Source organism: Balaenoptera acutorostrata, chromosome 10 (assembly GCF_949987535.1).
Source record: "Balaenoptera acutorostrata chromosome 10, mBalAcu1.1, whole genome shotgun sequence".
Classification (NCBI taxonomy): Eukaryota; Metazoa; Chordata; class Mammalia; order Artiodactyla; family Balaenopteridae; genus Balaenoptera; species Balaenoptera acutorostrata.
The window spans coordinates 48994321-49021534 of record NC_080073.1 but is presented as its reverse complement, the minus strand read 5'-3'; the positions used below and the strand labels follow the sequence as shown (position 1 = coordinate 49021534).

The 27214-nt window shown below is 45.7% G+C and overlaps 1 protein-coding gene across 1 annotated transcript in view; it reads left to right on the top strand.

Annotated features, from left to right (window-relative positions):
- The window catches only part of ITGA9 (integrin subunit alpha 9), a 324192-nt gene that overhangs the window by 274977 nt on the left and 22001 nt on the right, over nucleotides 1-27214 (top strand). Inside the window, exons 23-25 of the mRNA XM_057555761.1 lie at nucleotides 10206-10331; nucleotides 12104-12223; nucleotides 16676-16777. Coding sequence (XP_057411744.1) covers nucleotides 10206-10331; nucleotides 12104-12223; nucleotides 16676-16777 — 348 coding nt within the window. The remainder of the gene's footprint in view (nucleotides 1-10205; nucleotides 10332-12103; nucleotides 12224-16675; nucleotides 16778-27214) is intronic.

The window sequence follows — 27214 nt, the reverse complement described above, 5'->3', positions numbered from 1 at the left end:
ACTTGAACTCCACAAATTTTGATCAGAGATATTATGAAAACGTTCTCTCTCTCTCTCTCTCTCTCTCTCTCTCTGTCTCTCTCTCTCTCTCACACACACACACACACACACACACACGCACGCGCGCGCGCGCCTGCTGATTTCAGCGATGGCCTCAAACCATTTTTTTAATTTTTCCTTCTTTCTGCACATGTCTGAATGTGAGCTGAATAATCAGGTCCTGAAATGGGTCAGAATTAGGTTGGCTGTAATTTTTTTTCTCAACAGAAGCCAAACACTTAGGGGAGATGGCTGATGGAATTATGGAGCAAGAGTTACGTTCCTGGGCTCGTGGGTCAATTTTAGTTTGGTGGGAGGGAGAAAGCGTGTGTGTTTCTGGGCAAGCTTACACCTGACCCGCACCCTCTGGAAGGTGGGGATGAGCGCCAGCCTGGGCTGTGTGTGCACACTGTGGTTCAGAGACTGCCCTTTAGCCCTTGTGGACAGAGCGAATGAATCAAGGCAGTAGGGCCAGCTCCCCGCTGGCTGAGGGCGCCACCTATCAGGGGTTGCGGGGCTTGTGTGCACGGCTGCTGTGACATCTGGAAGCATTAACGCTTTGTGGCAGCATGCGCGTGATGATGCTGAGGTGCCTGTGTTCTCTGGTCTCCCAATACAAATGGGCCTTAGAAGTTGGTGGTTATGCAGTTTACTTTCCTTCTTCCTTTTTTCATTCCTTAAGAGCAACATAGCCCTGTCACTGCAGGGGCGATGGGTTGTTAGCAAAGTTGATAACAGGAAATCTCACTGAGGATAAACAGAACACATCAGCCATTGCCCAGAAACACATGGTTCTCATTGAACCTGCCGAGGACTAATTGTGTGTGTATCAGAAGCACGAAAACAGGAAAACTCCTTTCTGATAGACCCACCAAGCCTCTTCTGACCAAAAGGAACTTTCTTAGCATTGTTAGATACTGAGAAGTCATTATCTCCCCAGCTGTCAGGGTGCTAACTCCACTTAACTTCTCCTAAACACGTGACCGAAAGCATGTTTCAGGCCTCTCACGAAGTCTTAAAGCTTTAGATTCAATGAGTGACATCTAGGTTTCTCTTCCCACTGCTCTGATGCGTATCCCCTCAGAAAACCAGTGTAAGAGGTTAGACAGATGCTTCCACCTGAAACATAGCATCCAGAAAATGACTGTTATTTACCTTTCGGTAAAAGAGCAATAATAAAGTGATGCATCTAATAAATGCAGAGATAACTCAGTGATTCCATAGGTGTGTTGCTTTATCCTTTAACGTAAGATGGGTATGAGCTTCATTCTTCACTATAAGATGGGTCCAAGAGCTAGAACCGGATCTTAAAGAAGCCAGTACAATTCCAGGGACTGTGTTATGTCCCACATCAGGGCTACTGACTCATTTATTATTCAAATCAACAAACCATTCTGCTTCCAAAATGTTTCATTATCTGTGGAAGGAAAGTATTTTTGGCATGCACATCAAGTGCTCAGATAACATTCTTATGTCTCTCTTTTTTGCTAAAGAGAATCTGACCACATCTGGAAATTCTTTGGTGTCACTGCTTCTCTGAAACTACATCCCATCTGTATCACTTTAACTCCAGTAAAAGGCCATCCCAGTGCTTTGAAATGGGCCTCATGGGGCGGGGCCGGGGTGGGGTGGGGGAGACTTGGCTTTCTCTGATAAAATGTAAATGAATGCTGTTTTACAGGGCAGCCTGGTGGTGGCCTGCACTCTTGACTTTTCAGCCTGTTGGCCTGTGACACCCAGAGGAAAAGGGTGTGGGGGATGGGGAGGAACACCATTATTTTAGCCAAACCCTAGAGCTGGTGGGAAAAAAATCATTGCCTTTTATCATAAGAAGTGATATCTTTTATGAAATAATGGCATATTCATACAGAGGACAAAATTGTATGATGGATCGTGCTCTTTTTTCCTCTGGAATGTTGGTTTTGAGGCTTTGCCCCTTTATTTCCTGTTTCAGTTTTGGGCTCAGTAACACACTGACCTTTCAGATCAAATACAATTTTTCCCAGTGGTGATGGCCTTAAGGGATGGGGAAGGGGGTTGGGGAGGCAAATCTTTTATTTAGAAGATAACTTTTCAGCCAGAAAGAGAGAGGACATCTGGAGTTGAAGTTATGGTCTTTTCAGGCTTTTTTGAGTTGCTGTCTTTCCCTTTCTAGAAATTAAAAGGCACTAGGTTATTGTTACATTTCTTGCTCCTTCTGCTCCATTTCCAACTCTGCAGGTTTGTCAACGGGCTCTTATTTATGGACGGCTGTTCTGTGTTCTCATTAACACATTTCAGTTCGAAACCAGAATTCAGCTCTTCACTTGCGGAGTGAGGCTAGGAGGGCCTGTCCAAAGCTAGAACCTCATATTAACTTACCTTGTATTGTTGTGATCATCAAAATGCTTCTCCTTTTTGTCTATTTGTAGGAACACATTGGAGTCTGTAGCTACACACAGAGGTAAATATCAGAAAATCAGAACTTGCCAAACTGATAAGCAAGGGGACCCTTTTCACAAAGCAAAAGAATTCATAACTCTTGAGAGAGGTCTACCAAAGGATGCCTTTGACAACTCCTACCTTTAAATGATGTGCATACACAAAAATTGTGTTCTCAACCTTTCAAATACATAGGTAACATAGAGCTAGGCATATCCATTATAAGGAACTACCCAAGATGGTTATCACTGTTTTTCTGCCCTTATAATGTCTTTGCGGTTGAAGAAATCAGAGTGAATAAATGGAGACTTTGAGCACCCAACCCTTCTAGGTTTTTCTGGGTCTGCATTATACAGTCTTGAAATGAATGGTGATACATAAAAGTATTTTTCTTAGGATTTATTATTAAAATGTTGTCATCTTTCACTGTTCTTTGGGCAATATCAAGAAACACTTAGAAAATCATAGCAATGTGATTTAACATAAAAGATAATAAAAAGGGTTCTTTAAGACTGTAAAAAAAGCTATCACAGTTTACGTTTTGCTGAATGGAAAATATTTAGCTCTTATTTCTCTTTCTAGTAGTAAACATCTTAGATCGGCCTAAGTAACCAGTTGGTGTCATTTCTTGACCCTTTTATGAGGGCTATATTTATTTCAAACATTGGAGTCCTAAAATTAATATCGCCACAGCCATTGTGGTCAACGTTCAGCCTCGCATGGCAGAAAGGGGACTTATTATCTTCGGATACCTTGGTTCCAAGAGTAGGCAGTAGGTAATTGAATTAGCAAAGTAGGCATTCAAAACATTCTCTGGGTTTTTTAAGCTCAAGGGGCATGTGAATTCAGAGGAGCAGGTGGTAAGTCAGGGGATGGGTCATGTTTACCCAGTTGCCATCAGCTGTGGTCGGTGTCACATGATATGGAAAAGGGGCCCAGGGATGTAACAGAGAACAGAAAGTCAACGATTAACAGATAAATGTGAGTTAACATGAAACACATGTTATTAAAAAATGAACCTATGCCCCCCTTTAATCCAGGTCATTCCAACAAACATAGTTTCTAGACCAAACTTTGCCCAAGACCCACATTGGTGGAGACACAAGGATTGGCTCCTGGGGAGAACTGTTGTCACTGAGTTTATTCCTCTATTAATTTAATCTTCCATTTCTCTTTTATTTCCTATGTACTATGTCCAGGGAGCATCAAACCAGGGACACTTTGGTGATGCTTCCCATCCCTAGAACCCAGCCAGCTGGAATATGGTTAAGGAATGAGGCTGATGCTGGTAGAAAGGGGACATCCATGCTTTAGCCTGTTGAAATTATACCAGTAATACCAAAATTAATAATAATAATAAATATACCAAATATACCAATAACACCAAAAATATACCAATAATTAAGGAAAAGTGGTTCCTTAATTTTGAGACATGTTAATCCACCTTCTGGATAACTTCCCACCTCTGTGATTTGCCTACAAGGCCCTCCTCTGTGTCCAGGCCCACCTCACCTGCCTCATTTCTGGCCACTACTCCCCAACATTCATCCAATGCTTGACCACGTTGAACTCCCAGACTCTCTAGACTCAAGCCTACTGTTTGCACCTCCATGCCTTTGCACATGCTGTTCTCCTCTGCCTGGAATTCCCTTCCCCTGCTCCCTTTACTCTCTAGAGGTTCTCTTTTCCTCCAGAATTCACCTGCAGTGCCACCTCCTCTGAGTCAGGGATGCAGTTCATGACAGAGACTGACTTGTTGGCTGAGAGAGAAATTTGTAGACAAGATTGACAATCACAATAGGAGCCCTGCTCTGAGGGCTGTGAAAGGATAAACCATGAGATGATGGAACAGAGGCTGTGCATCCTGGGTGCAAGGAAGGTGGGGCTGGACAGGGAGCTTCCTGGTGGAGACTTTGGAGATGGTACTCCTTCCACAGTCAAAGCTGACAGGTACATGACAGGTTCCTTAACCTCTCTGGGCCTCGGTTTTCTCATCTGTAAAATGGGGGTGAAACTTCAGGAGACCAGATGTCCCAGTGTGCCTGGTTCATACCTGATCTATGTCTCTGTCTTGCTACTCTGTCTGGTTGACTCCCCGACTTCATTCTCAAAAATATCCCTGTTTAGACAATAAATTATATGTCACTTACTGATAATAGTACCCTATGTGAGTGGGTGTTATAAGGATTCAGTGTATCCCATAGCTCTTAGAATAGCACCCAATGTTAGCTAGTATTATTCCCATTTATATCTGCGTAGAGATGGGGCCTTAAGCAGCTGGAATTGGTTTCCAAGGTGATGTGCTTGGAGCAAGAGACTTAGAAAGCACATTGGAGGACTTTCCTGTCCCTCAGGCCCAGGGACAGGGACTCTATTAAAGCTGCTGTGTTCTGGGAACCTAGGAGAGACCTGTGTCCTCTCTCTCACTCTAGGTCAGCCGACAACACTAAGTACCTTGTACAGGCCCCTCTTTTGAGGCCACAACATGGAAATGCCCTGTTTCTTACAACCCCTTTATCAGACCACCACACCCTAGAGAGTCTTTAGTAAAAGCTCTAGATGTCCTTTTCCACCTGGTGGCAGGTAATGATAAATTCGACACAGAGAGTTAATTCCCTTTTTCAGTATTTTACCCATGAATCAGCCCCAGTTCATACTTGAAACCCAGTATTTCATGAATGAGGCTTTGCCAGGCTGCCTGGAGTGCACTGAGGACACTTCATCCTCAGACAGGCCTGGGCCCTTGGAGACTTCTGACTACGAAGCTTCCCCTGACCCAGGCTGACCCGGACTCTGCCACCAAGTGATGTCCACGTTCTCTTGGGCTCCCCACAGTTTCCCAAATCACCACCAGTTCTTGCTTTCAACTTGCACAATGTTTTCTTTGGGGTCAGGATGAGGGGAGAGGCAGAAGCCAAATGGCAACAGCAAACCCTCAATAGCTGCCTTTGCCAAATTCAGCCTTAACACTGTGTCCCGTATCCTCTTGTCCTTTTTTGTGTGTTTGGTAAAGTTCTTTTATTCACATTCCAGTAGATACGGCCTATTCCAGCTCCCAGAGGTCCTGGAAGATGAGCAGCCGTGTCATGGGAAGCATTTGGACTCAGAGAGTCTGGAAAATAGATGAGAAGTGGGTGGACAGGGATGAGCAGGGGGCAATGGCCGCAGAGTCCCTGGCCAGCCACGGAAATGAAGCTGTTGGATATGAGTGCCATAGTGCTTGGATTGTCTGCAAGAAGAAAACCTTGCATCTCCTTGATGATTTCACCACCAGACAGGGTGGTTAGAACCCAGTTGTGGGGGGTGGATGCTTAGTAATTGCTTATTAGCAGGAGACTAGGTGACCCCCTGCTCTAATGAAAATGCAGGAGAATCCTCAAGGGGCATACTTAGCAACTGAGGACAACCTTAGTGATCACGTAGGCCACCATCCTAATTTCACAAGTGGGGAAACTGAGGCCCCAGAGACCTGAACTGCATCAGCTGTTAGGAGCCCAGGACCGTCAAGTTCATCAAGGCCATCTGTGCCCGAGGATTCCTTCACTGGGTGCCGCTTGCTGCCACCAACCAATCACGTGACCTTGGACGAGTCACAGAACTCGGGGCCTCTGGTTCCTTATCTGTCAGCCGAGGCCATGGGACTGTATGATCTTGGAGCTGCCTTCCAGAAACAACATTCCAGGATGCTCTGTTCCCCTTCCAGCCTGAGACAGCATGGAGTGGCCTGGCCTCCCAGCCAGCAGGCACTTTATCTCCCATGGAGCAGAAGTGGCTCAGGATGGAGGACTTTGGGATTCCTGGGCTTGTAGCCTCATGGTTCCTTCCCTTTGACCGGGGTAAGAACAAGAAGGGATGGTTTCCCTCCACCTCCACCTCCACCCCCAGCCCCTCCATGACTCCCACCCCAGCCCCATCCTCAGCCTCTGTACCTAAGAGGCAGGGAAGTGGTTGCAAACAGATCTCTGGAGCTGGATGGCCTGCGCTCCAGCCCAACTCTGCTGCCTGCCCTCTGGGAGACCTGGCCCCCCCTGCCTCTCAGCTTCCCCATCTGTAAAATGCTGACAGTAACAACACTCGCCTCACAGGGGTGCGCGGTAAGGGCTGCACAAGTGTCGGGTACCATTGTGTCCATCACACACGTTCTATCCATGCACACAGAACAATCCCTCACCCTCATGACCCTGGCCAGGGACCAAGTTGCTCATTTTTGCTGAGGGAGCGTCTACAACCAGATTAGCTGGTCTGAACCAGACCCATGCAGCACGGAGCAACCTTCGGCCTCCTTTGAGAGAGGACCACCTTGAACCTCCCGGAAAAACGTCGTTTTCCCCGACTGAAGTGATTCCCATGTAACCACAGTCGGGAGCACGACTGGCTGAGACTTTCATTCACCACAGACTCAGCCTCCACTTCCCTCCTCCAGATTCCCCTGAGGCAGATCAGATGTCACATCAGATCACATCACGTCCCTGTCATCACCCTGTTCACAGGCCCCTGAGACTCTAGGGGAAAAGAGGAAGATGGAGCTCCAAGCTGTGTCTGTGCCCCACGTGTTGGCACCGGTTGCTCCTCCCACCTCACCCTGTGGTTCCCAGCACCCTCCCCCAAGGTGCTGGTGTCCTGTGGGCATGACAGTGAACCTGGCTGGGTTGGGACTCTGCTCCTACACTTCCCCTCCCTGCTTGGAAACCCGAATCGCCCATTGCAGAGCCAGGAGGAGCTCTGCCCCATCCCTGATTTTACTTAGGAATGGATGCATCCTGCAAGACTCAGAGTTCCGTCTCTCTCAACCCAGACCAAATGTGTTTGGGGGGCCAGGCCTGGTCATCTCCACAGAAGAACATGAATCCCACAGGGCTGCAGAAGGACCGTTTCTCCAGTGGCTTTTCAGCAAATGTCCACTCCAGAAGACAAACAGGAAAAGCGGAGACCCACATGCTTCCGAGTAAAATATGATTGGAATTAACATGAGCACACACATTCAAGTTCTCAAATGTTCAATGAACAAAATGTTTTCTATCTGCGAGGTGCCATATATGCCCAAATAGAGGGCAACCCCCAAAGAACACAATCCACCACTTTTCTAAAGAGGTAGATTTAACAGACTTTTTTGGCCAACTTGACAGGAATCAGAACTGTGATTGCTTTTGGGCTGGGGATGGGAATTGACTGGAAAACGGCCAGGGGAAACTTTCTGGAGGGATGGACGTGCTCTGTCCCTTCACTGGGGTGGTGGTTATGTGGGTGATTTCATTTGTCAAAATTCATCAGATTATACCCTTAAGATCTGGACATTTTTAGGGAATGTACATTTTAACCTCAATTTAAAAAAAAGGAAAGTAAATACCTACTTGTAATACTTAACCTAATCATGTAGTTGCGCACTTAAAATTATAAAAGAATACCACATTAATTTATATTACTCTTTTTACTCACACATTTCACAAAATGATTTTATGCAGATGTGCATCTTTTGAGATCAATGGATAGCATTATTAAAGCCACTTTTTTAGTTGACAGTATTCCAAAGCATATCATCTTCAATTCATCTAATTTATTTGAAATGCGGAACATTTTGAATCCATGTTTGATGCTGAAATTTTATTGCAAGACACAAATACCCATTTGCATAACATTACAGCAGTTGTTTTTCTCATTTGTCTTAGAAGTGATTGTTCTTGATTCTCACGACATAATCAACTAATGTTTTGCTTTCCAAAAATGAGCTTTAAAATATTTATCACAACTTACAGTTGCACCCCAGGAATAATCACCACATCTATGTTAAATCTCATTGCCTCCTTCCCATTAATTCTTCTAGTGACCTCGAAAAGCATCCAAAACCAACACTGATTGAGACCATTTCAGACTGGTGTGTCCTCCCAGATTTTGTGGTTCGAATAAAGCAATTGAGAGAGTACCAAATTACTTACTGTTTTAAGGAACAGTAAGTCCCTTGAGTTCCCTGGTGGTCCAGTGGTTAGGACTTGGCGCTTTCACTGCCGTGGCCCCGGGTTCAATCCCTGGTCGCCACAAGCTGAGAGGCGCAGCCAAAAACAAACAAACAAAATGCAATGCATTTTAAAGAACAGTAAGTCCCCAAACTATGAGAGACCTTTAAAGGCAACACTCTATTTTCTAAGAGTTAATTTGAGGAAATAAACCTTCATCTTATTTATCTTCAGGCATATATAGTAAATCCTGGCATATGTGTTCAGACCAAAGATAAAATAGAGATTAAATTTAGAGGTCTTGTTTTATAGTTCATTGTTCAAAGATTAGCATTGTTAGCTTAAGTTAGAAGTTTCCATGTAAAAAATTTAAACTAGACCTTGCTCCCTACCATGAATGAGAAGCTGAAACATTCTTGAATCAGTGTAAACACACTATATTTTACTCAAAGGCATTAAAGAAAGGAGAGTGTAGTTTAAGTAGATGATTCTGGTTAGAAATCAGATTGTAAACACAATCCTAAATTATGAATTACTAACAATTAATTTTGCAACTTGACCTTAAGTCATGTCAAAGCTTCAACTACACACAGTGTGATATGATAATATATAAAGAAGGCTTTGTTTTTTTCAACATTTCCAGAGTTTAGGCATCAAAAATAGTATTGTTCTTGGGCTTCCCTGGTGGCGCAGTGGTTGAGAATCTGCCTGCCAATGCAGGGGACACGGGTTCGAGCCCTGGTTTGGGAAGATCCCACGTGCCGCGGAGCAACTGGGCCCGTGAGCCACAACTACTGAGCCTGCGCATTTGTAGCTTGTGCTCCGCAACAGGAGAGGCCGTGGCAGTGAGAGGCCCACGCGCCGCAATGAAGAGTGGCCCCCGCTCGCCGCAGCCAGAGAAGAGAAAGCCCTCGCACAGAAACGAAGACCCAACACAGCCAAAAATAAAGAAATTAATTAATTTTAAAAAAATAGTATTGTTCTTAAAGAAACCAACATGGAAGACTATGTACTGTTGTTTTGATCTTTTTTTAATGTTGCTGTTGCTCAGCATTGTTTTTCCACTGGTCTTTTAAAAGCTGTCAGAAGCAAAATCAGGTAACTCAGCAAGAGCTCCCCAGGGCATATAAGCTCCTGTATGGCTCAATGCAGTGGATGCCTTTTTTTTTTTTTTTTTTTTTTTGGTAGCAGAATCCTGGTTTTAAATGACATGTGTGGTTGATGCTCTAGTTGGAACAGAGATGGGAGCCCAGAGCAGTCCTGCTTGGTGCCCCTTCTCTCTAGGGAATCCACTGAGGGGTTCCACAGCACCTAGAGGTTCCGTGGAACACAGTTTGAAAACCTCTGGCAGTGGACCATGCCTAAAGGCTGGAACTCAGAAGATCTCAGTTTAAAACCTGAGTTCTGGTCTGTGTGACTGTTAGCAAGTAATTTAACCTGAGCCTCATTTTCTTTCTCCAGACAAAGAACATGAATGCTCATCTCAGAGAGTTGCTATAAGGATGTTTTTAAAGTTTATTTTGTTCCTTAAGTCTTACTCTTCCTTGGTCACAACTCACTTGCATGTTGTGTGCCATCTCAATTATTTAACAACTTAGCATCCACGTTTTTTATTATTTGGCCTTGTTGATGCTACTACTTCTGCCTGTCAGCTTTTCAGCCATTAGTGTCCCCTGGAGAATGGACCAGGGGGAACAGTTGACTTTGGGCTCTACCGCAACTACAATAAGGGATTCCAGGCTCATGATCCGTTCTTGGGATGGACCACTCTGACAGGTTTCTTTTCATTTTCAGGTGGGCCAGGAGAAGGGAAACTGTTCTTTCCAGAAAAACCCAACCCCCTGTATCATCCCTCAAGAACCAGAAAATATCTTCCATACAATATTTGCTTTTTTCACAAAGTCGGGAAGAAAAGTCTTGGTAAGAATTTGCTTACTTGTTGGGTTAACATGGGTGGTCCTCATTAGGAAGGCAAGTCTGAGATGAGAAGCCAGTTTTCTATTTGGCATTTATTATTTCCCAAATCTGGTTTTAATCAATTGGCTTAGGAAGTCACAAGGACTGTAGTCAACTCCTATTTTTCAGCCTGAGGTTTCTATCAAAGTGTTAAATTTACATTTCAAATTCCATTGGCTGGCACAGGGAAAACCTTTGCAACCCACCAAGCACAAAGTTAAACATTTCTCCCACTAGTATTAGTCTAATCAAGAGTGATGGTTCTCGTACAACCACTTTGTATACCACTATTGGGTAGTATATACTAAAACTAAACATATCTATACCCTATGACCCAGCAGTTCCACTCCCAGGTATATCCCCAAGAGAAATGAGTACTTGTATCCCCCCAAAGACATGGACAAGAATGTTCACAGCAATCTTATAATAGTCAGAAACTGGGAACAATCCAAATATCCATCACCAGGAGAATATATAAACAATTGCAGTGTACCCATGCACTGGAGTATTATGAGCAATAAAAACTGCTACACCAACAACATAAGTAAATCTCACAGATATAATATTAAGTGAAAGGAGCCAGAGACAAAAGGACACATGTCCTAATATTTGACTTACATGAAGTTCAGAAATAGCAAAGCTATCCATGGCAATGGAGGTCAGGATAGCAGTTAATTTTGGAGGAATACTGACAGTCACGGGCATGAGGGAACCTGCTTAGGTGCAAGAAATGTTCTATATCTTGATCTGTTATAAACGTATGTAAAAATATATCAAGATGGATCCTTAAGATTTATTCTCTTTACTGTATGTAAGTTATACCTCAACTTTTTAAAAAGTGAAGGTATTAAAGATGGAATCAGATGCTTTTCCACAACCTCCTTTCTCCGTGTCTTTGGTTACATCTCTTCAGCTCCTTATTTCGGCCACGGCACGTCTCACTGACATTTCCTTCCTCGATTTTTTTTCCGGTGGAAGTTGTAGGACTGTTTGCCATTTGGAAGGTTGGAATATTTTTACTTACATAATGCTGATGATCAGCTATTTTTTTGAAGCCCTTAGAATTGTTAGATATATTGATATCTAGTTGTTTGACGGATGCAACTCTGTATCTGGCTGAAATTTTTACCCCACATGTGAAACATTGTGAAGGTATGTTCGCACATTTTGGATCCTACAATACAAAAGAATTCCTCCTTTGTAACTTAAATTTGGAATTTAGGTTTCTAGCTGTAATTCGTGTGTTTTCTTGGTTTAACGTGTTTTTCTTTACTCCTGTGGTTTCTTGAGTCATGTGACTTTGTAGCCCTTTAATTTGCCCAACCTAAAAATTGGGCATGAAAGTGTATTTGTCACTTCACAGGCAGAAATCACATAATCTAGGACATGCACCTTGTGTTCAAAACTCATAAGAGGAATGCTCCCAAAATATGTAAATGTGTTTCTTTAAAAACAAAACAAACAAAAAAAACCCTTCTTTCTCCTTGCAAATCCAGTTTTTTGGTAGGGTGTACCAGTGAGCTTAGACTTGAAGGCATGTTCTGGTGCCTGCCAGGCAGGAAGTCCCTTGATTGCCCTCTGGTGGCAAGAAGGAATGATTGCATCTTCCTATGGATTTCCTCTACCTGGAATGGCCTTGGTCCTCAGAATAGAAGCTCACAGAGCCCTCTGTGCTATAAATGCTGTGCTCTTGTCTGTTCTTAATACAGTTTGATCATTCTGTTTGTTCTTCTCAGGACTGCGAAAAGCCAGGAATTTCTTGCCTAACAATGCACTGTAATCTTAGTGCGCTGGCTAAAGAAGAAAGTCGTACTATAGACATTTACATGCTGCTGAACACAGAAATACTGAAGAAGGTAAGTCCTGGGAAGCTGTACTATTGGGGTTCATTTAAAAGCATTTGAATTGGTTTCCTCAGAAAAAACTCTGCCTGCCCCCTTTAAAAAACTGCCCTGGATAGCACCATTGGTAATTCTGCTGCAGATGATGCCAGGGAAACATACCAGACCCTTGTTATTCAAAGTCTGGTCGGAGGACCAGCAGTATCAGCATCACCTGGGAGCTCCTTAGAACTGCAGAATCTTGGACTCTACCCCAGCCTTTAGGAATCAGCATCTCTGTTTTAACAAGCTCCCTAGGTGTTTTGTTTGCACAGTTGAGTTTCTCAGACTTTAGCTTGCGTCAGAATCACCTGGAAACCTTGTTAAACCACAGATTCCTCAGGGGGCAGTCTGAGGGTCTGCATTTCTGAGGAGCTTCCAGGTGATGCCATTACTGCTGTTCTGGGGACCACGTTTTAGATCAGGGGTTTTCCTTAAAGGGCCAGTAGTAAATATTTTAGGCTTTACGGGCTATACAGTGTCTTGCCACTGCTCAGCTCTGCCATTGTGTTGTGAAAGCAGCCATAGACCATACTCAAATGAATGGGTGTGGCTGTGTTCCAATAAAACTTTATTTACAAAAACCAGCAAAGGGCCGGATTTGACCCATGAGTCATAGTTTGCCAACCCCTTGTTTAGATGACACCTTGTTTTTCAGAATTCCAACTTTTGAATCTCAGATAACTTTTGTTTTTTTAGGGTTTTTTTTTTTTAGCTTTTATTGGAGTATAGTTGATTTACAATGTTGTGCTAGCTTCAGGTGCACAGCAAAGTGAACCAGCTATACATACACATATATCCACTCCTTTTTAGATTCCCCTTGCACATAGACCATTACAGAGCACTGAGCAGTGAATCTCAGATCACTTTACTATTATAAGTTTATAAAAGTGGTTCATAAAAAATACCTCAGTCCGTGAATTGGTGGCCCTTAAAAAAATCATACACATTCACTATGATTTATTTTAACATAAACGCTGCTGAGTATGAAAGGCTACATCCAACAAGATGCTTCTAAAATAATCACATGTGAAGCTAAAACAAAATAGGCATGTTAGCCACAGAGATTCTCTTTATTTTCCTTCAGAAAAACTAAATGTGTTAGTCTGTATAAAACTGTCAGTGTATAAATGAATATCCTTAGAAAAGTCATTCCAGTGTTATTTTTTTTTTTTAATTTTATTTATTTATTTATTTATTTATTTTTGGTTGTGCTGGGTCTTCGGTTCGTGCGAGGGCTTTCTCTAGTTGCGGCAAGTGGGGGCCACTCTTCATCGCGGTGCGGGGACCGCTCTTCATCGCGGTGCGGGGACCGCTCTTCATCGCGGTGCGCGGGCCTCTCACCATCGCGGCCCCTCCCGTTGCGGGGCACAGGCTCCAGACGCGCAGGCTCAGCAGCTGTGGCTCACGGGCCCGGCTGCTCCGCGGCATGTGGGATCTTCCCAGACCAGGGCTCGAACCCGTGTCTCCTGCATTAGCAGGCAGATTCTCAACCACTGCGCCACCAGGGAAGCCCTCCAGTGTTATTTTTTAAATTAGGCATGGCAGTAACATGTTGGCCTGATAAGTCACAGGCACAGGGGGATACAGGATGTTTTACCCACTCTCCGTTTCTGGCTGGTGGAGAGCTGTGAACAGTTCTGCTTTCCCTGGATTCTTTGGAGGGAAACCGGTTTGGGGCAAGTTGGGTGCACACAGCACTGCTTCCCTGTTGTACCTCTCCCTTTGAAAAGGATAGTGTTGGGAGAGGACCAGGCATGAACTAGAGCACCCCTGGTCACCCTATGATTCCAGAATGTCACATCACAGGAAGTGCCTTACTGTCCTGGGTCCCCAGGACAGGTTGAGGGATTATGATTCTATATGCTTACCCATCCTGTTCATCTTCTTGATAAATGGCCCTGGTGATGGTTTTATTCCCTGTGCCACACTTGCCACTGTTGACAGAACCCTGATACGGCACTGATGGCGGGAAGCCACTCTGATTTCTCTTTCAGCCTCAACCCAGTTGGCTGATGCTTGCACTTACAAATTAGTCATTAGTACTAATTTAATCGCAAAGCCTCAAAGCCTTCCTTGTCCCCAGCTCTGGCCTGGTCTTGTGCAGCTTTCTCTCTCTCTCTCAGTGATCAATGGTGACCCTTTGCCAAGGAACATGTCCCAGTGACTGCTGTCCCCGTGGGCAATCCAGCCCAGTCTGCATCCCAAGACAGCAGGAAGCCATGGGGTGTCGTATGTGGATGTTGGAGAACCGTTCTCCCTACTGGTGCCCTTTCTGCAGAAACCAGCAGAAATCCCAGGTGCAGAGGAAAGCCTCTGTCGGGCCCCCAAGGCCAGCCACGCCTCCCTAAGGATATGGAGCAGAACCAGCCTTGTGGTTCCCTGAGCCACCACTTCTGTTAGTTTTCCTTTGACCTGAAGGTCTGGCCACAGACAAGGGAATTTGAGGTTTTATTGTTTTGACCTTAACAAGTTTTCATTTGAAATGTAGGATCTGATTTTTTTTAATCATCAGAGGATTCCAGTTTCTTCCAAAGTATTTGTTTTTTACAACCACAAGGGGCCTGTTCTGTGCCAGGCTCCTCATCTGCTCGGCCTTTAACTTTGACAGTTATCATCGTCATCATCATTATTATTATTGTCATTAGCAATGTCCGAGATGATGATGATGGTGATGATGATGATCTAAGATTGAAAAGACAGTATATCCTGACCCATGAAACCACAAATCTACAGAACTGTTAAACTGGTAAAAGATTGCTGCATACAAAATTATTTACTGCTTAATATGAGCTCACTGAAGCAGTTTTTTTTGAGTGACAAGCTTCCCAGAAGCACTTCTACTGTGTTTTGTTGCTATTTTAAAGAAGGACAATAATTAGTGTGTAACTCCCAGGTAAAGTACACAGAGTGGCATCCCCGGGTGTCCTCCCAGGAAGGTTTGTGGTTTCCTTGGAAAAGATGAGCTGAGCCCCTTGGAACTCTTTTCTGTAGAGAGAGTCCTTTACTTTCATTTTTGGGGGGTAGGTTTAACCAGAAGTGGGTCAAAGCTGGCATCTGATAGGTACCTCCTTGCATGGCAGGCATGCTGAGTAAATGTAGAAAGACACCTTGCCGGCAGAGCCCAGCTGCCCCCACAGGTGGGATGCCTTCTGCCCTCTGTTTCCACCATGGGAGGCAGCCTGCCTCTTCCTCCACAGTCAGTGCAGCCCCATCTGGACCACCGGCTCGACGTTCTGGCCCTTCCCTAAGCCATAGTTTTGCCAGCGCCTGTCTTCTTCCAAACTCTTCCATCACTGCCTTGGAGCCATTCTCTCATTATCTGGATCGGTGGCTTTGAGCCCACACCAAGGCTTCTGCCTGCAATGGCTGGTGGGCTCTTCCTGAGACTTTCCTGGGCCAACCTCCCTCCCCCCATCCCCTTTCTCATCGGGCCATCACCTAATTACAGTAAGTTCCCTACATAAAAACCTTCCTCAAGTTGTGAACTTTCAAAGACGTGAACGTGCGTTCCATCAGCATCAGGGGTGAGTGAAATTGCAGCTTGCCCTCCGTCTCCTATTGCTGACGGTCCTTCAGCTCTACCATCTCCCACCTGCTCTCCCTCCTCCAGTCAGTAACTCTTCTTGCTTGTTCACTCGATGCCAGCCCTGTATGCCAGCTGTTGTACTACTGTACTTCTCAAGGTACTGGACTGTAAGATTAAAATGTTTTCTTTATTTTTTGTGTTTGTTTTTCATGTAATATTTTTGTGAAAAGTATTATAAACCTATTACAGTACTGTACTATTTATATAGCCGATTGTGTTAGTTGGGTACCTAGGCTAACTTTGTTAGACTTACGAACGCACTATTGGTACGGAACTCCTTCACATGTGGGGGGACTTACTGTATAAGCTAGATGCTCTCCCCCTCTCATCCCTCCATCAGGTACCCTCTTCCCAGCTTAAATGGCTTTGACGCCCCCAACCAGCTTCATTTAAGAGTAAAGAAAGAGTTAAAAGGAACTCATGTGGAGAGTTTGAGGGTTGTGGTCAAGGCAGGAAGATGCTTGAGAAATGTAAATCAGATACCTTCTATGGAATGCCAGGCCTAGATTTGTCGTACACAATTAACAGCTTTATTTATTCTCTGCTCTTTGGGAATATGTCAATACCAAGATCCAAATATCTGGCTCCTGCCACTTGGAAACCACAGCACACAAGCCTGCATGTGCTGATGACTCAGCAAAACTCCAGAGCTTTTCAGCCATCCACTATGATATGAAAGAATCCTCAAGAGAGAGACCGGAAATCTCTTGTCTCATTCAGTGATAGAAATTTTTGTCTGGTCCACATGGAATCTTTGAATTTCAGTTCTGCCTGGGACCTCGGGGCCCAGCCATTGTGATTGAAAAGTCTTACAGTGAGTTGTGTTGTTTCTTCCTCAGGACAGTTCATCTGTCATCCAGTTCATGACCCGCGCCAAGGTGAAGGTGGACCCTGCCCTGAGGGTGGTGGAGGTAGCCAGTGGGAACTCAGAGGAGATGACGGTGAGTCGGTCACCCCCCCAACACACAGCCCTCCTCCAAGGGTGAGGGAATCTGGGTGACTTGGGAGACTTGGTGCTGGCATTTGAGGGTAAAGGCGGTCTCTAAGCCAAGATGTCAGCTTTGTGGTAGACCCAAGACCTTGCCTGCCTTGGCTTCCAGGCCCCCATGGAGAACTTCTGCGGTCTGCTCTTGTTGTGATAGCCATGTTCTCTGGGATGCTGTTGTTATGTGAAAGCTCCCGGCTATGACCAGACAAAGGAAAAATCTTCTGGAAGTACCCTTGACAGGGCTTGCATTTCCATTCTGGAGCCAAGACTATTTTTATTTTTCTCAGACCTTTCCCTGAAACCTCATCTGCCTTCACAGCCACATTGCTCCATGGATAAACGCTGGGTGTTTCAAAAACAAGTTGTTTGAGTAACCTGAAGGGGTCACATCCTAGTTGCCAAGTCCTAGAAACTCCTCTTTCATTCCCTACCTAACCCCGTATCCTCTATCACAACGGTCCCCAACCTTTCTGGCACCAGGGACTGGTTTTGCGGAAGACAGTTTTTCCACAGGGTATGGGGGAGGGTTCAGGTAGTAATGCCAGCAGTGGGGAGCGGCAGATGAAGCTTCGCTGTCTCGCCTGCCGCTCACCTCCTGCTGTGCGGCCCAGTTCCTAACAGGCCGGTACTGGTCTGTGGCCCGGGGGTTGGGAACCCCTGCTCTGTAAAGTGCAGTCGGTAAGCAGCCTCAAGATGGAATATGTGGCAACTGGGAGCTCGGATGTGGGGTGTGGGAGAGGCTGGAGGGGAAGGGGTACTCTTGGAAATTTTCTGCCTTTTATTATTTTTCAGGGGCAGGAGGCAGGGGGGAGGCTTATTCTCTGACACCCACACTGAGGTCCTAGGCACATGGGGAGACAGCAGCCGCTGAACTGGTTTGGCCAATGAGCTATGCAATGATGCTAGCTTTTTGCATCTCCTTTCCTGGAATTTACTTCTCTCAAGGGAGACTTTACCCTCTCTTGGAAGAGTGAATATTGCTGTGACAAATTTACAAAAGTGAAAAATTCACAAAGATTAATTACTTACAAAGAAAAAATGGTTAGCTTATTTTCCAATAACAATGGAGACACCACATGTCTAAATGTTAGGATGAGGATCAGAGCAAAGCCCACTCTTATAAGACCCTGGTTAGGAAGGGTTCATATAGAAAATAAATGCCTGGGGACTTCCCTGGTGGCGCAGTGAATAAGAATCTGCCTGCCAATGCAGGGGACACGGGTTCGATCCCTGGTCCGGGAAGATCCCACATGCCGCGGAGCAACTAAGCCCGTGCACCACAACTACTGAGCCTGCGCTCTAGAGCCTGCGAGCCACAACTACTGAAGCTGGCGTGCCTAGAGCCCATGCTCCGCAGCAGGAGAAGCCACCGCAAGGAGAAGCCCGCGCAACGCAACGAAGAGTAGCCCCTGCTCTCTGCAACTAGAGAAAGCCCGTGCACCGCAACGAAGATGTAATGCAGCCAAAAATAAATAAAATTAAATCTTTTTTAAAAAAAAAAGAAATGCCCAGGACCTCCATGAACTCTCAGTCCTGAGCAAGAAAAAAAAGCATCAGCTGGTACAGAATGAATAAGAATCTGTGAGGATGTTAAAGCTGCCCCAGGCCGTGGGTATTGCATGCCTGATGCAGGGAAGGACTGTCAGATGCAGACCTTAACTCCTCTACTCACATAGAGAAATTGTCCACACAGTCATTTTAATAACAGAAACTGAATGGGATGAAATGGAATGATGCTGGAGTCCTTCACTCCTAGGGTCAGTGTTTATGGAAGATCAAATATTTGGAGTTGGCCTTTGCCTTTTCCTCCTTGCCTTTTGGCCATTTAAATGCTAATTCAGACTTTTACCTGGGGATTGAAAAAGAATGGAGATTCACTGCTCATTGTCACAGCTCTGGTTAAAAAGTTTCGTAGGATGAGATACATGCCCAACATGAGAGGTTTGGAATGTTCTGGTAGACCACTGTGTTCCCAATTAAGAGTTAACGGAAGTAATTAACAGGTTTCCTACAGGTGGAATCCCTTGGGTAAATGAAAAAATTATCATGGGCGCATTGCCCTTGATTAGAACATGGAGCTGTGGGATCCAGGAAAACATTGCCTAACACCCCATTGTTGGATTCTGAGTCATCTGTACGCCCCCAAAATACCACTTGCATTAGTTACTGTTCCATTTTGAGCACTATGGTAATATTATCATTATCAAGAGTTCTTTGGAAGAAGCTCTCATTTTCAACTGGTTTTTTTCCAGTACTCTAAGAAAAAAAGGCACCCGTCGGAATCCCACAATGCCCCCACCTTCCTCCTTTCCATAACTTTGCCTTTCAATCCATGAGCCAAGATGAAGTACTACAATCTGTTCTCAACTTTCCTGGCCGAAAAAAAAAATTTTTTTCTGAGTAGGAAGGTTTGCCTTTTTAGAACAAACACGTTCCACCCTACATGTTTCTTCTGAATACCTGGCGCTCTGTTAGTTGTTCATTGGAAGGGAAATTTCCATAGAGGCTAGCCACCAAATTTAAATTGGGCAAAATATCGCAGGCTTTTAGATCAGACGCCACATTTGTATGGCCTTGGAATGAACAGGAAGTGTATTTGCTGCTGGCAACGAGCAGGGTGTGGGTGAGAAGAGGAAAACAATCCAGTTTTTAACCACATAAAGTGCACATGGTGATAATTCAACTGACAGGCAAATCAAATAATTTTCTTGGGACTCTGTGTCTTTTATTTTTGTGCCATGATACGGGGAGTGCTTTACAGGGCATACAGTTAAATACCTAGAAATATGTACTAGATATTTGAGGCATTTTCCTTGTTTACTAATAATACATTTGAGGTGCCCTTCCCAGGTGGGGTATTAGCACGTGTCCAAGGCCAACCACACCAGCTTACCTGGCTTTGTACAGACCCAAACCTGAGAACTGTGGATGAGATCTGAGTCACCGCATTCAGCGCTGATTGTGCTGAGAACACGCTGAACTCCCATCCTGTCCAACCCAACCCTTCCGGCTTTTCCGGCAGTGCTGCCAACAGCTGAGGCTAGAAACTCCCCGGGGGCAAACCAAGAATCTCCAGCACACCAGCTCTGCTCCTGAGAGCCACCGCCCCAAACTCCCTTCTCAGACTGTGTGAGAAGCTTGTATGAGTTACAGAGCAAATCTGTTTTCTTGATATTTTGAAATAGTGGAATACATGATGAACATGGAAATCCACAGATGGATAAGTAAGTCATTGCCATGTGGAGTGGGCACCAGGCTGAGATTCTAGGTACCAGCAGGAGAGACTGATTCCGTCTCATTTTAGCGGAATCAGGATGGATTAGAAGGCTATTGGGTAGCTCTCAGAATTGCCAGGAAGGCTGGGGATATGACAAACCTGCGGCGCCAGGACCACAGGCTGGGTCAGGCCCCAGAAAGAGCCTGGCATGGTACTCTGGACACTGCTTCCCTGGCTTCTCTCAGCCTCTTGCTCTGGAGTCAGGCAGGAGCCTCTCACTGGCTGAGGTTAGACCCTTGTCCCTGGGGTACCAGGCACCCCAGAAAGAGCAGGTGGCTGGCATTTTTGGCTATTATAGTAGAGCCTCACCCTCACCCCAAGACTCACCTAGAGGAGGACTCCCCAGCACTGGAAGGATGCTAAAAAGTGACAAATACCCCCTCCCATGTGCTTTTCTAATACCGAAGACAGCATGGGGCCAGCCAACCCCTGGTGCATCTTAGAGCTCCCATCTGAGCCAGTCTTTGTTCAGTCATTTAGACCACTTTGTCAGCTCCATTAATGAGAGAACATGAAACTCTTTGTCCATAGGTGGTTTAGGAGTGTTTGTGCTTTGGGCTTTGTTTTGTTTTTAGGATGAATATGCTGGAATGAGCTACTTCCTTGCTGATTTGACAGGGCAAATGTCTGGGGCCTTCACCTTCTGCCCCGGGAATCATATGTCCAAAGAGTCGGTCACCTCCCTCCCACGGTCCTCCTCTGCCATCCCTTACCCTGCAGGTGGGGAGATGGGTCATAACTTTAACAAGTCCCCTGAGATTCTGCTGTGCCCTGCCTGGATTAGAACCACAAAGCCTCTTCCTCTAGTGAACAAAGGGCCTCTGATGCTCGGGGAGAATAGGTGACTTGCCCTGGATCTCACATCGCTGAGCCAAGAATAGTGTCTGGAGCCCTTGACTCCCCAGCCTGGTACTCCTTTCCCTGACCTGCAGCCACTCAGTCACACGGGAGGGCACTGGGCCTTCTTGGATGAAAGGGCCCCGACAAGTGCAAGTGTCCACTCTGGAAAGGACTGACTTGTTTTAAAGTCTGTCTGTTAAAACTGCCCAGGTACCCTTGGAGCCCAGCCAGCCCCTTCAGACTGGACCTGGCTCTCCTCACCCCAGCGGAGGCTTTCCCTGCTCAGTCTCAATCAGACTCCAGAACAAAGCCTCCAGCCTGCAGCCACGCTTTCACTTCCGAATAAACCTCCCCCTCACGCACGAATTGATCAGGACAGCACGTTCCAGCTTCATTTTCTCTGAAGCCGTTCAAGTTCAGTTCCCAGTCTTGGCCCTTCCAGGAAGTCAGTACTTCTAGTTTGGCCTTGTCCTCTGTGAACAGGGAGCACTGCATTTCGCCCTTTGGAATTAGAAAAGCCTGGCTTCATATCCCATCTCCTTCCCATCCCAGTGGTGTGATCTTGGGTATCAGGTAAGCTCTGTAAGCCTCCATTTCCTCATCTGTAACATGGGAAACCTGCTTTCTACTTCCTGGAGGTTTCCCCTCCGTTTTGCTCCCTGCCACTGCCCCCCAACCCAGAGGGCATCATCTAAGGTGGTAAATGAGATTACTTCGAAAGGTGCCACCTATAGTTCTTTTGTTGTTTACTGCATCTTGAAGCAAACTTTACAATTTTCTGTCACCGAATAGACTGTGACTTGTACTTTACCATTTATGTGAAAAATTACATTATACCCGGCAAGAGAGTTTTCCCCCTTCTTACGCTGAGAGATACGATGAAGAAGAGGGTCATTGGAAAGTCATCACCACCCCCGCCATTCCCTGTCATCATCAAAAGATGGTAGGCGGTCCTCTCCCCTCACCCACTACCCCCAATGCAAGAATTAAGCTCTAACCATAAGGAACTGAGAAAAATCCCAGTGTGGTTTGCTGATTGTCACTATTTGCAGTTTCATTCAATGAATACTTATTGGGGGCTTGCTACGGGCCAGGCAGTGTAGAGACACTGTGGGTGCAATGGGGAACAAAGTAGCCATGGCCCCTGCCCTCCCAGAGCGACTGAGGGGGTGACAGAGAGTAAACAAGGAAGCAAACAAGGGTTTTATTTCAAATCAAGGTGAGTTCCATGGGAGTAACCTGCTCTAGATTGAGGGGAATCTAAAGGAATGTTTCTCCAAGGAAGCTGAGATCTAGAGAGTGAGGAGGGATTAGCTTGCCAAGCGCAGGGAAGAGTGTCCCAGTGAGGAGGGAGAGCCATATGAAGACCCAAATAACTTAGCGTGTTCAAGGCTGAAACACCAGTGTGGCAGCTACCTGGTGAGTGGTGAAGCCATCCATGATGGGAGACATGTGAAGACATCCATGATGGGAGACATGTGAAGCCATCCATGATGGGAGACATGTGAAGACATCCATGATGAGAGACATAGGCAGGGTCACACCATATAACACCAGGGAGCAGTTACAAAGGGAAGCCATTGCAAGCTTCTGTTTTGAGTGGGGAATGGCATGATCCAATATATATTTTTTAACAGTCACAGGCTACTGTGTGGACAGTGGATTGTAGGGGGCTGCAAGAAGGTTGTGACCGTCACTTGGCTAGAGATGATGGTGGCCGAGGAGCTAGAAGTAGACAGGTAGCTTTATATCAGTAGAGGTCTAGCAGTTTGTGCCAGTCACATGTAGGGAGTATCTGTCCTAAAGGGTTGGGAGGGATCAGGTCACATCTTGGTGCAAAGCCCTTTGCCTGGTGCCTACACATGGGCAGTCAGTTAATAGTGGCTCCCTTTGCATGAAGAGATGGCCAAGGATGGGAGGAAACAAATGAAGAATAGCTTCTCCCTCCCTCAAAACCTCAAGAGTCATGATCAGTTTACTCTAAACCAATGATTTCCAGCTGTCATCATGATTATCATTATCATTTTTTTAAACAACACAACCCATTTCTAAATTGAAATGTGCTTTGGTTGAGTCAGAGGTGGGATGCCTGGAACTCCCCCAACTTGTATTTCCATTTTCCCTTGGGGGCCTCTGTATCCCCTCACCAAACCCCTAGGCTCTGTGGAGCCAAGGAAACCACTGCTATGGAAGGTTGTATTTTAGGACAAGGCTGCTGTCCAGTCCCTCAAATTCTTTGACTAGACATGAACTGGACCCCCCGGTAAACATGAACAAGAAAAACAATTTTAGCCTCAAGGGGTGAACACTGCACTTGCACACGTGTGCAGACATACGTGCTCAAGCACACAGACACACACACACACAGACACACACACACAGTAGTGTGGTTTTGTGCTGGGAAAGCCTGAGCTGAAGAGGTTAGGAGAGGCTGCATGGACAGAGTGACCCCTGAACAAGTATTGAAAGCATTTTCTAAGTGGACAGGGGAAGGTCAGGCTCCAGATGGAGTCAGATGGTGTCTTAAGATAGATTCTCAAGAAGCAGACCCTCAGATGAGGATGTGGGTGCAAGGATTTTAGTAAGGAAATGCTCCCAGAGAGATGGGAAAAGAAGTGAGGAGACAGGATAGGGAAAGAGAACAAGTGGACCAAGGATGAGATTCCAGGGGCCCCAGCCTTAGCGGAGCCCTGGAGCACAAATACCACCTCAGAATTCATCCTGCCTTGAAGCGAGGGAGCTGGGCTTTCTCACTCCTGTATGTCAGTTACTGGCCAGGGGCTGCCCAGGAGGTAATGAACGCCAAGGTCCTCCTCTCCCCACGCGCCCTGGGGGCAGGTGGCCTCTGACAGTGCCGTCCACTTAGAAGTGAACGCATGTAAAGCTGGGGTTGGACATAGGGAACTGATAGAGGGACCCGAGGGATGTGGGCAGACAACCAGTAGTGTAGGGTACAGATGGCAGTGGTCTCCACGCAGACACTGGGGGCTTGGCTCGACATGCCCTTCTGCGTCCCGTTGCTTAATGATTTTATTGTTTTCATTCGTATATGCTCAGTTCTTGTGATGTGCTGGGCATTTGATGTGATTATCGCCTATCACTCTCACATCACCCCTGTGAATGAGATATTATTACTCCCATTTTCTGATGAGGAGACTGAGACCCCCAGGTGAAGGGACCTACCAGCCTGAGATGCCACAGCTTGTCAGTGGAAGGGCTGGGTCTGGTGCAGGGCTGCCTGTTTGCAAGCCCGAGTCTCCCTTCATCCTCCGCTCCTTGGACCCCTGCTGTCCTATTGCCTGGCCCTCGCACAGCAGGAGCACCACTCGGGCAGATGGTAGGAATGCAGCCATGGGTGGTGACAGCTGGCCCTTAGTCTTTGGAGCGACCCTTGGCTCCAGTGACCTCAGAAGCACATCATGCTCTGACTTAGTGGTCTGTTGATTCTGGAACTCTTTCCTGTTGTGGCCTGGTCCCTAACCAGATGCACAGCTACTCATCAAGAGAATTAGCACTCATCGAGGGCCCTCCGTAGCCTGCGGTAAAGGAGCTGCGTTCCCCTCCTCCCTTTAAAGAGCAGTCATGAGGTTTCTCAGGAGTAATAGATATAAAACCTCTTAGCACCATGTCTGGCACACGGCAAGTTCTCAACAAATGTGACCCGTTCTTAACAATAAAGGAATTAGCACCAGCCCAGCTCATTCCTCTGCAAATTCTAACAGAGCAAGGAATTCCTGAAACCCAGCACCTAGCAGGCAGGGGCAAGTTTGACATCTTTGTTTATCACAGCACAGACTTACAATGTCCATCTTGCCAAATGCAATTTATTTTCTGTTCATTGATGTCATCTCCATAAGTCTTCGGTCTCCCCTGAGTGGGGATGCTTTCTAAAGGCTCTGTTCTGAGAGTGATTTAAGACATGGCTCTGCTGAGAACATTTCCTCCAGCTCCCACAACCCTTTATCCCTGCCCCCTTCCCCACTGGCTGCTAGATGTAATTAGAAGCAGATGAAAATGGCATTTCATTGTCCCAGATGTTCTTCTTTTACCACTTTTTATTTTATATAAATTCCTTCCCTCTGTGAGACCTGTGTGTGATGTCAGTTGTGGAAAGCATCTTGCCCTTGTAATTGACCTTCAGGCAGTGGGACCTGGGGTTGAACCTCCATTCGGGTGCTGCTTATGCTGAGCTGTCCCCTCAGCCGTGGAAGCCCTCCGTCCAGCCAGGCCTGGGCCAGCTGTACCCCCTTGTGGTCATGTTCTCAAGCCTTTTGGAGACCTGAGCATTTCCAGCTATGACATTGGGCATATTTACAGTGGTCAGAACATAAAAGTTTCCAGAAACATACAAGTGAATCAAGTGCTGTGGTTCAGGCTTACCAGCTGCCTCAGACTGGAAGTTGGCTCCTGGTGGTTCCCTGACGCCAGCTTGCCAGCCTCAGGTGTGTTCAAGTTTACAGTAGCAGGCAGGATGCCCAGCATGTGGGCCTGCCATCGCCCCTGCCAGATGTCTGTCCTCCTCAAGGACTCTATTGAGGCAAATCCTCGTGCTCCTCAATTCTCTTATGTTTTATTAGTTAACATCCAACACATGAGCCTTCCAGCTTCAGTCTGCTGCTGTGTGATCATTTATCCCTTCGTTGATGAGAACTTCTGCCGCCCCATCTCTCAGCCTCCTACCACCCTCTGAAACGTGCAGACTCCCCCTCAGCCTCAGTCTTTTTTCTCCTTTCATACTGGGAGTGTGGATCTCTGCTGGGGAAACCACTTCCCCTGCAGCCCTCTTAACGGGCCTGTTCCTTGAACCCCCACGTAAAGTTCTTCCGATGCGTTTTGCAGCCAGAGTGCTCTTTGCAAAATGCAAACCATGTCACTCCCTAGTTAGAACCTTCCATTGACCTCCCATGCCTCTTAAGATAAAGCGTATAATTATTTTTTTTTAGGTTTAATTCCACAGTATTTTTACTGGCATAGTTAAAGCATCCCTTATTCCTCCTATGCTTATCAACAGTTTTCTCAGGTAATTTTATGAATGAATCTGATGATTCTCAGGGATTATTTATAAGTAATTTTCAAAGCCATGCCTCAGGAAGACAAAAGAGGTTCTATGTTGCTTTTCAGAGCGATTTCCTCTCTACCTGAATGGAGAAGGAGAGTCAGAAGCTTGAATTTCAGTGTTTTATGAAAAGAAAGTAACCTATTAAACTAAATTATTTAGGAATTAGACATTAAGATCAAAATAACTGCAGGTTTGGTTTGATTTAGTGCAGCCATCAAAAAGCTAGATGGGGCCAGTTTTCAGATGGAAGCCACAAGCTTCTTTAATATAAAGGATATAATTCTTAACACAGCCTCCAGGCCTTCCCATCTCTCCCGCTTCATCTTGAACATTTTCCGGTGGCTTCTTGTTCATTCCATTTGCTCCATGCCTACTGTCTGTCGGCAGTACTTCACCTCTGCCAGGCTCTCTTCTGTCACAGGGGGTTTGCACGTGCTATTCCTTTTTGGAATGTTGTTCATTTCCCTCTTTGACTAGTTAACTTCTGCTTACCCTTTAACTCTTAGCTCAAGCAGTCCCTCAAAAAACTTTCTGACTGCCATGCTTATCTTAGAGTCTTTTCTAACCATGAATCTCTCCTTTGGGGCACTTTCTAAAGTTATAATTTTGCATTTATGTCTAACTGGCCAGTATTCTCTATAAGCTGGAAGCTCCATGAGGGCAAAGACTGCCTGTTTTATTCATCAATGGATCCCCACAGTGCCTGGCACATAATAGGTCCTGTGTACACATTTGTTGGATGGGTGGATGGATGGATGGACGGGCGAACAGACAGATGGATAGACAAACAAATGGACAGACGGGGTGGATGGGCAGATGGATGCATGTGTGGATGGATGGCCAGAACTCTCCCAAAAGAAATAACATTTGCCGATATATTTTTGAAGTAGAAAAAAGAGAAGCACACTCAGGAACTCCAGCTTCAAATCTCATCCTCTCTTCATTGCAGACTGAGTCATAGTCATACTTCATCAATGGTATGGCAAAAAGGACATTGAATTTATTAATCTGTGCCTTCATGAATCACATGATGAATCACTACCTTGGTCTAGGTGACGGGAGAACATGCATTCAAATCCTTGTTCTGTAAGAATTCATAGTTTACTGGAGTCCATAGACAGGAAGATACATCATTACCTTACAGAGTGAAGAGGACTTAGGACTGGGATGATGATGAAGTGCTCCACTGTGGTTTTAAAGCTAAGCTTTGTGGA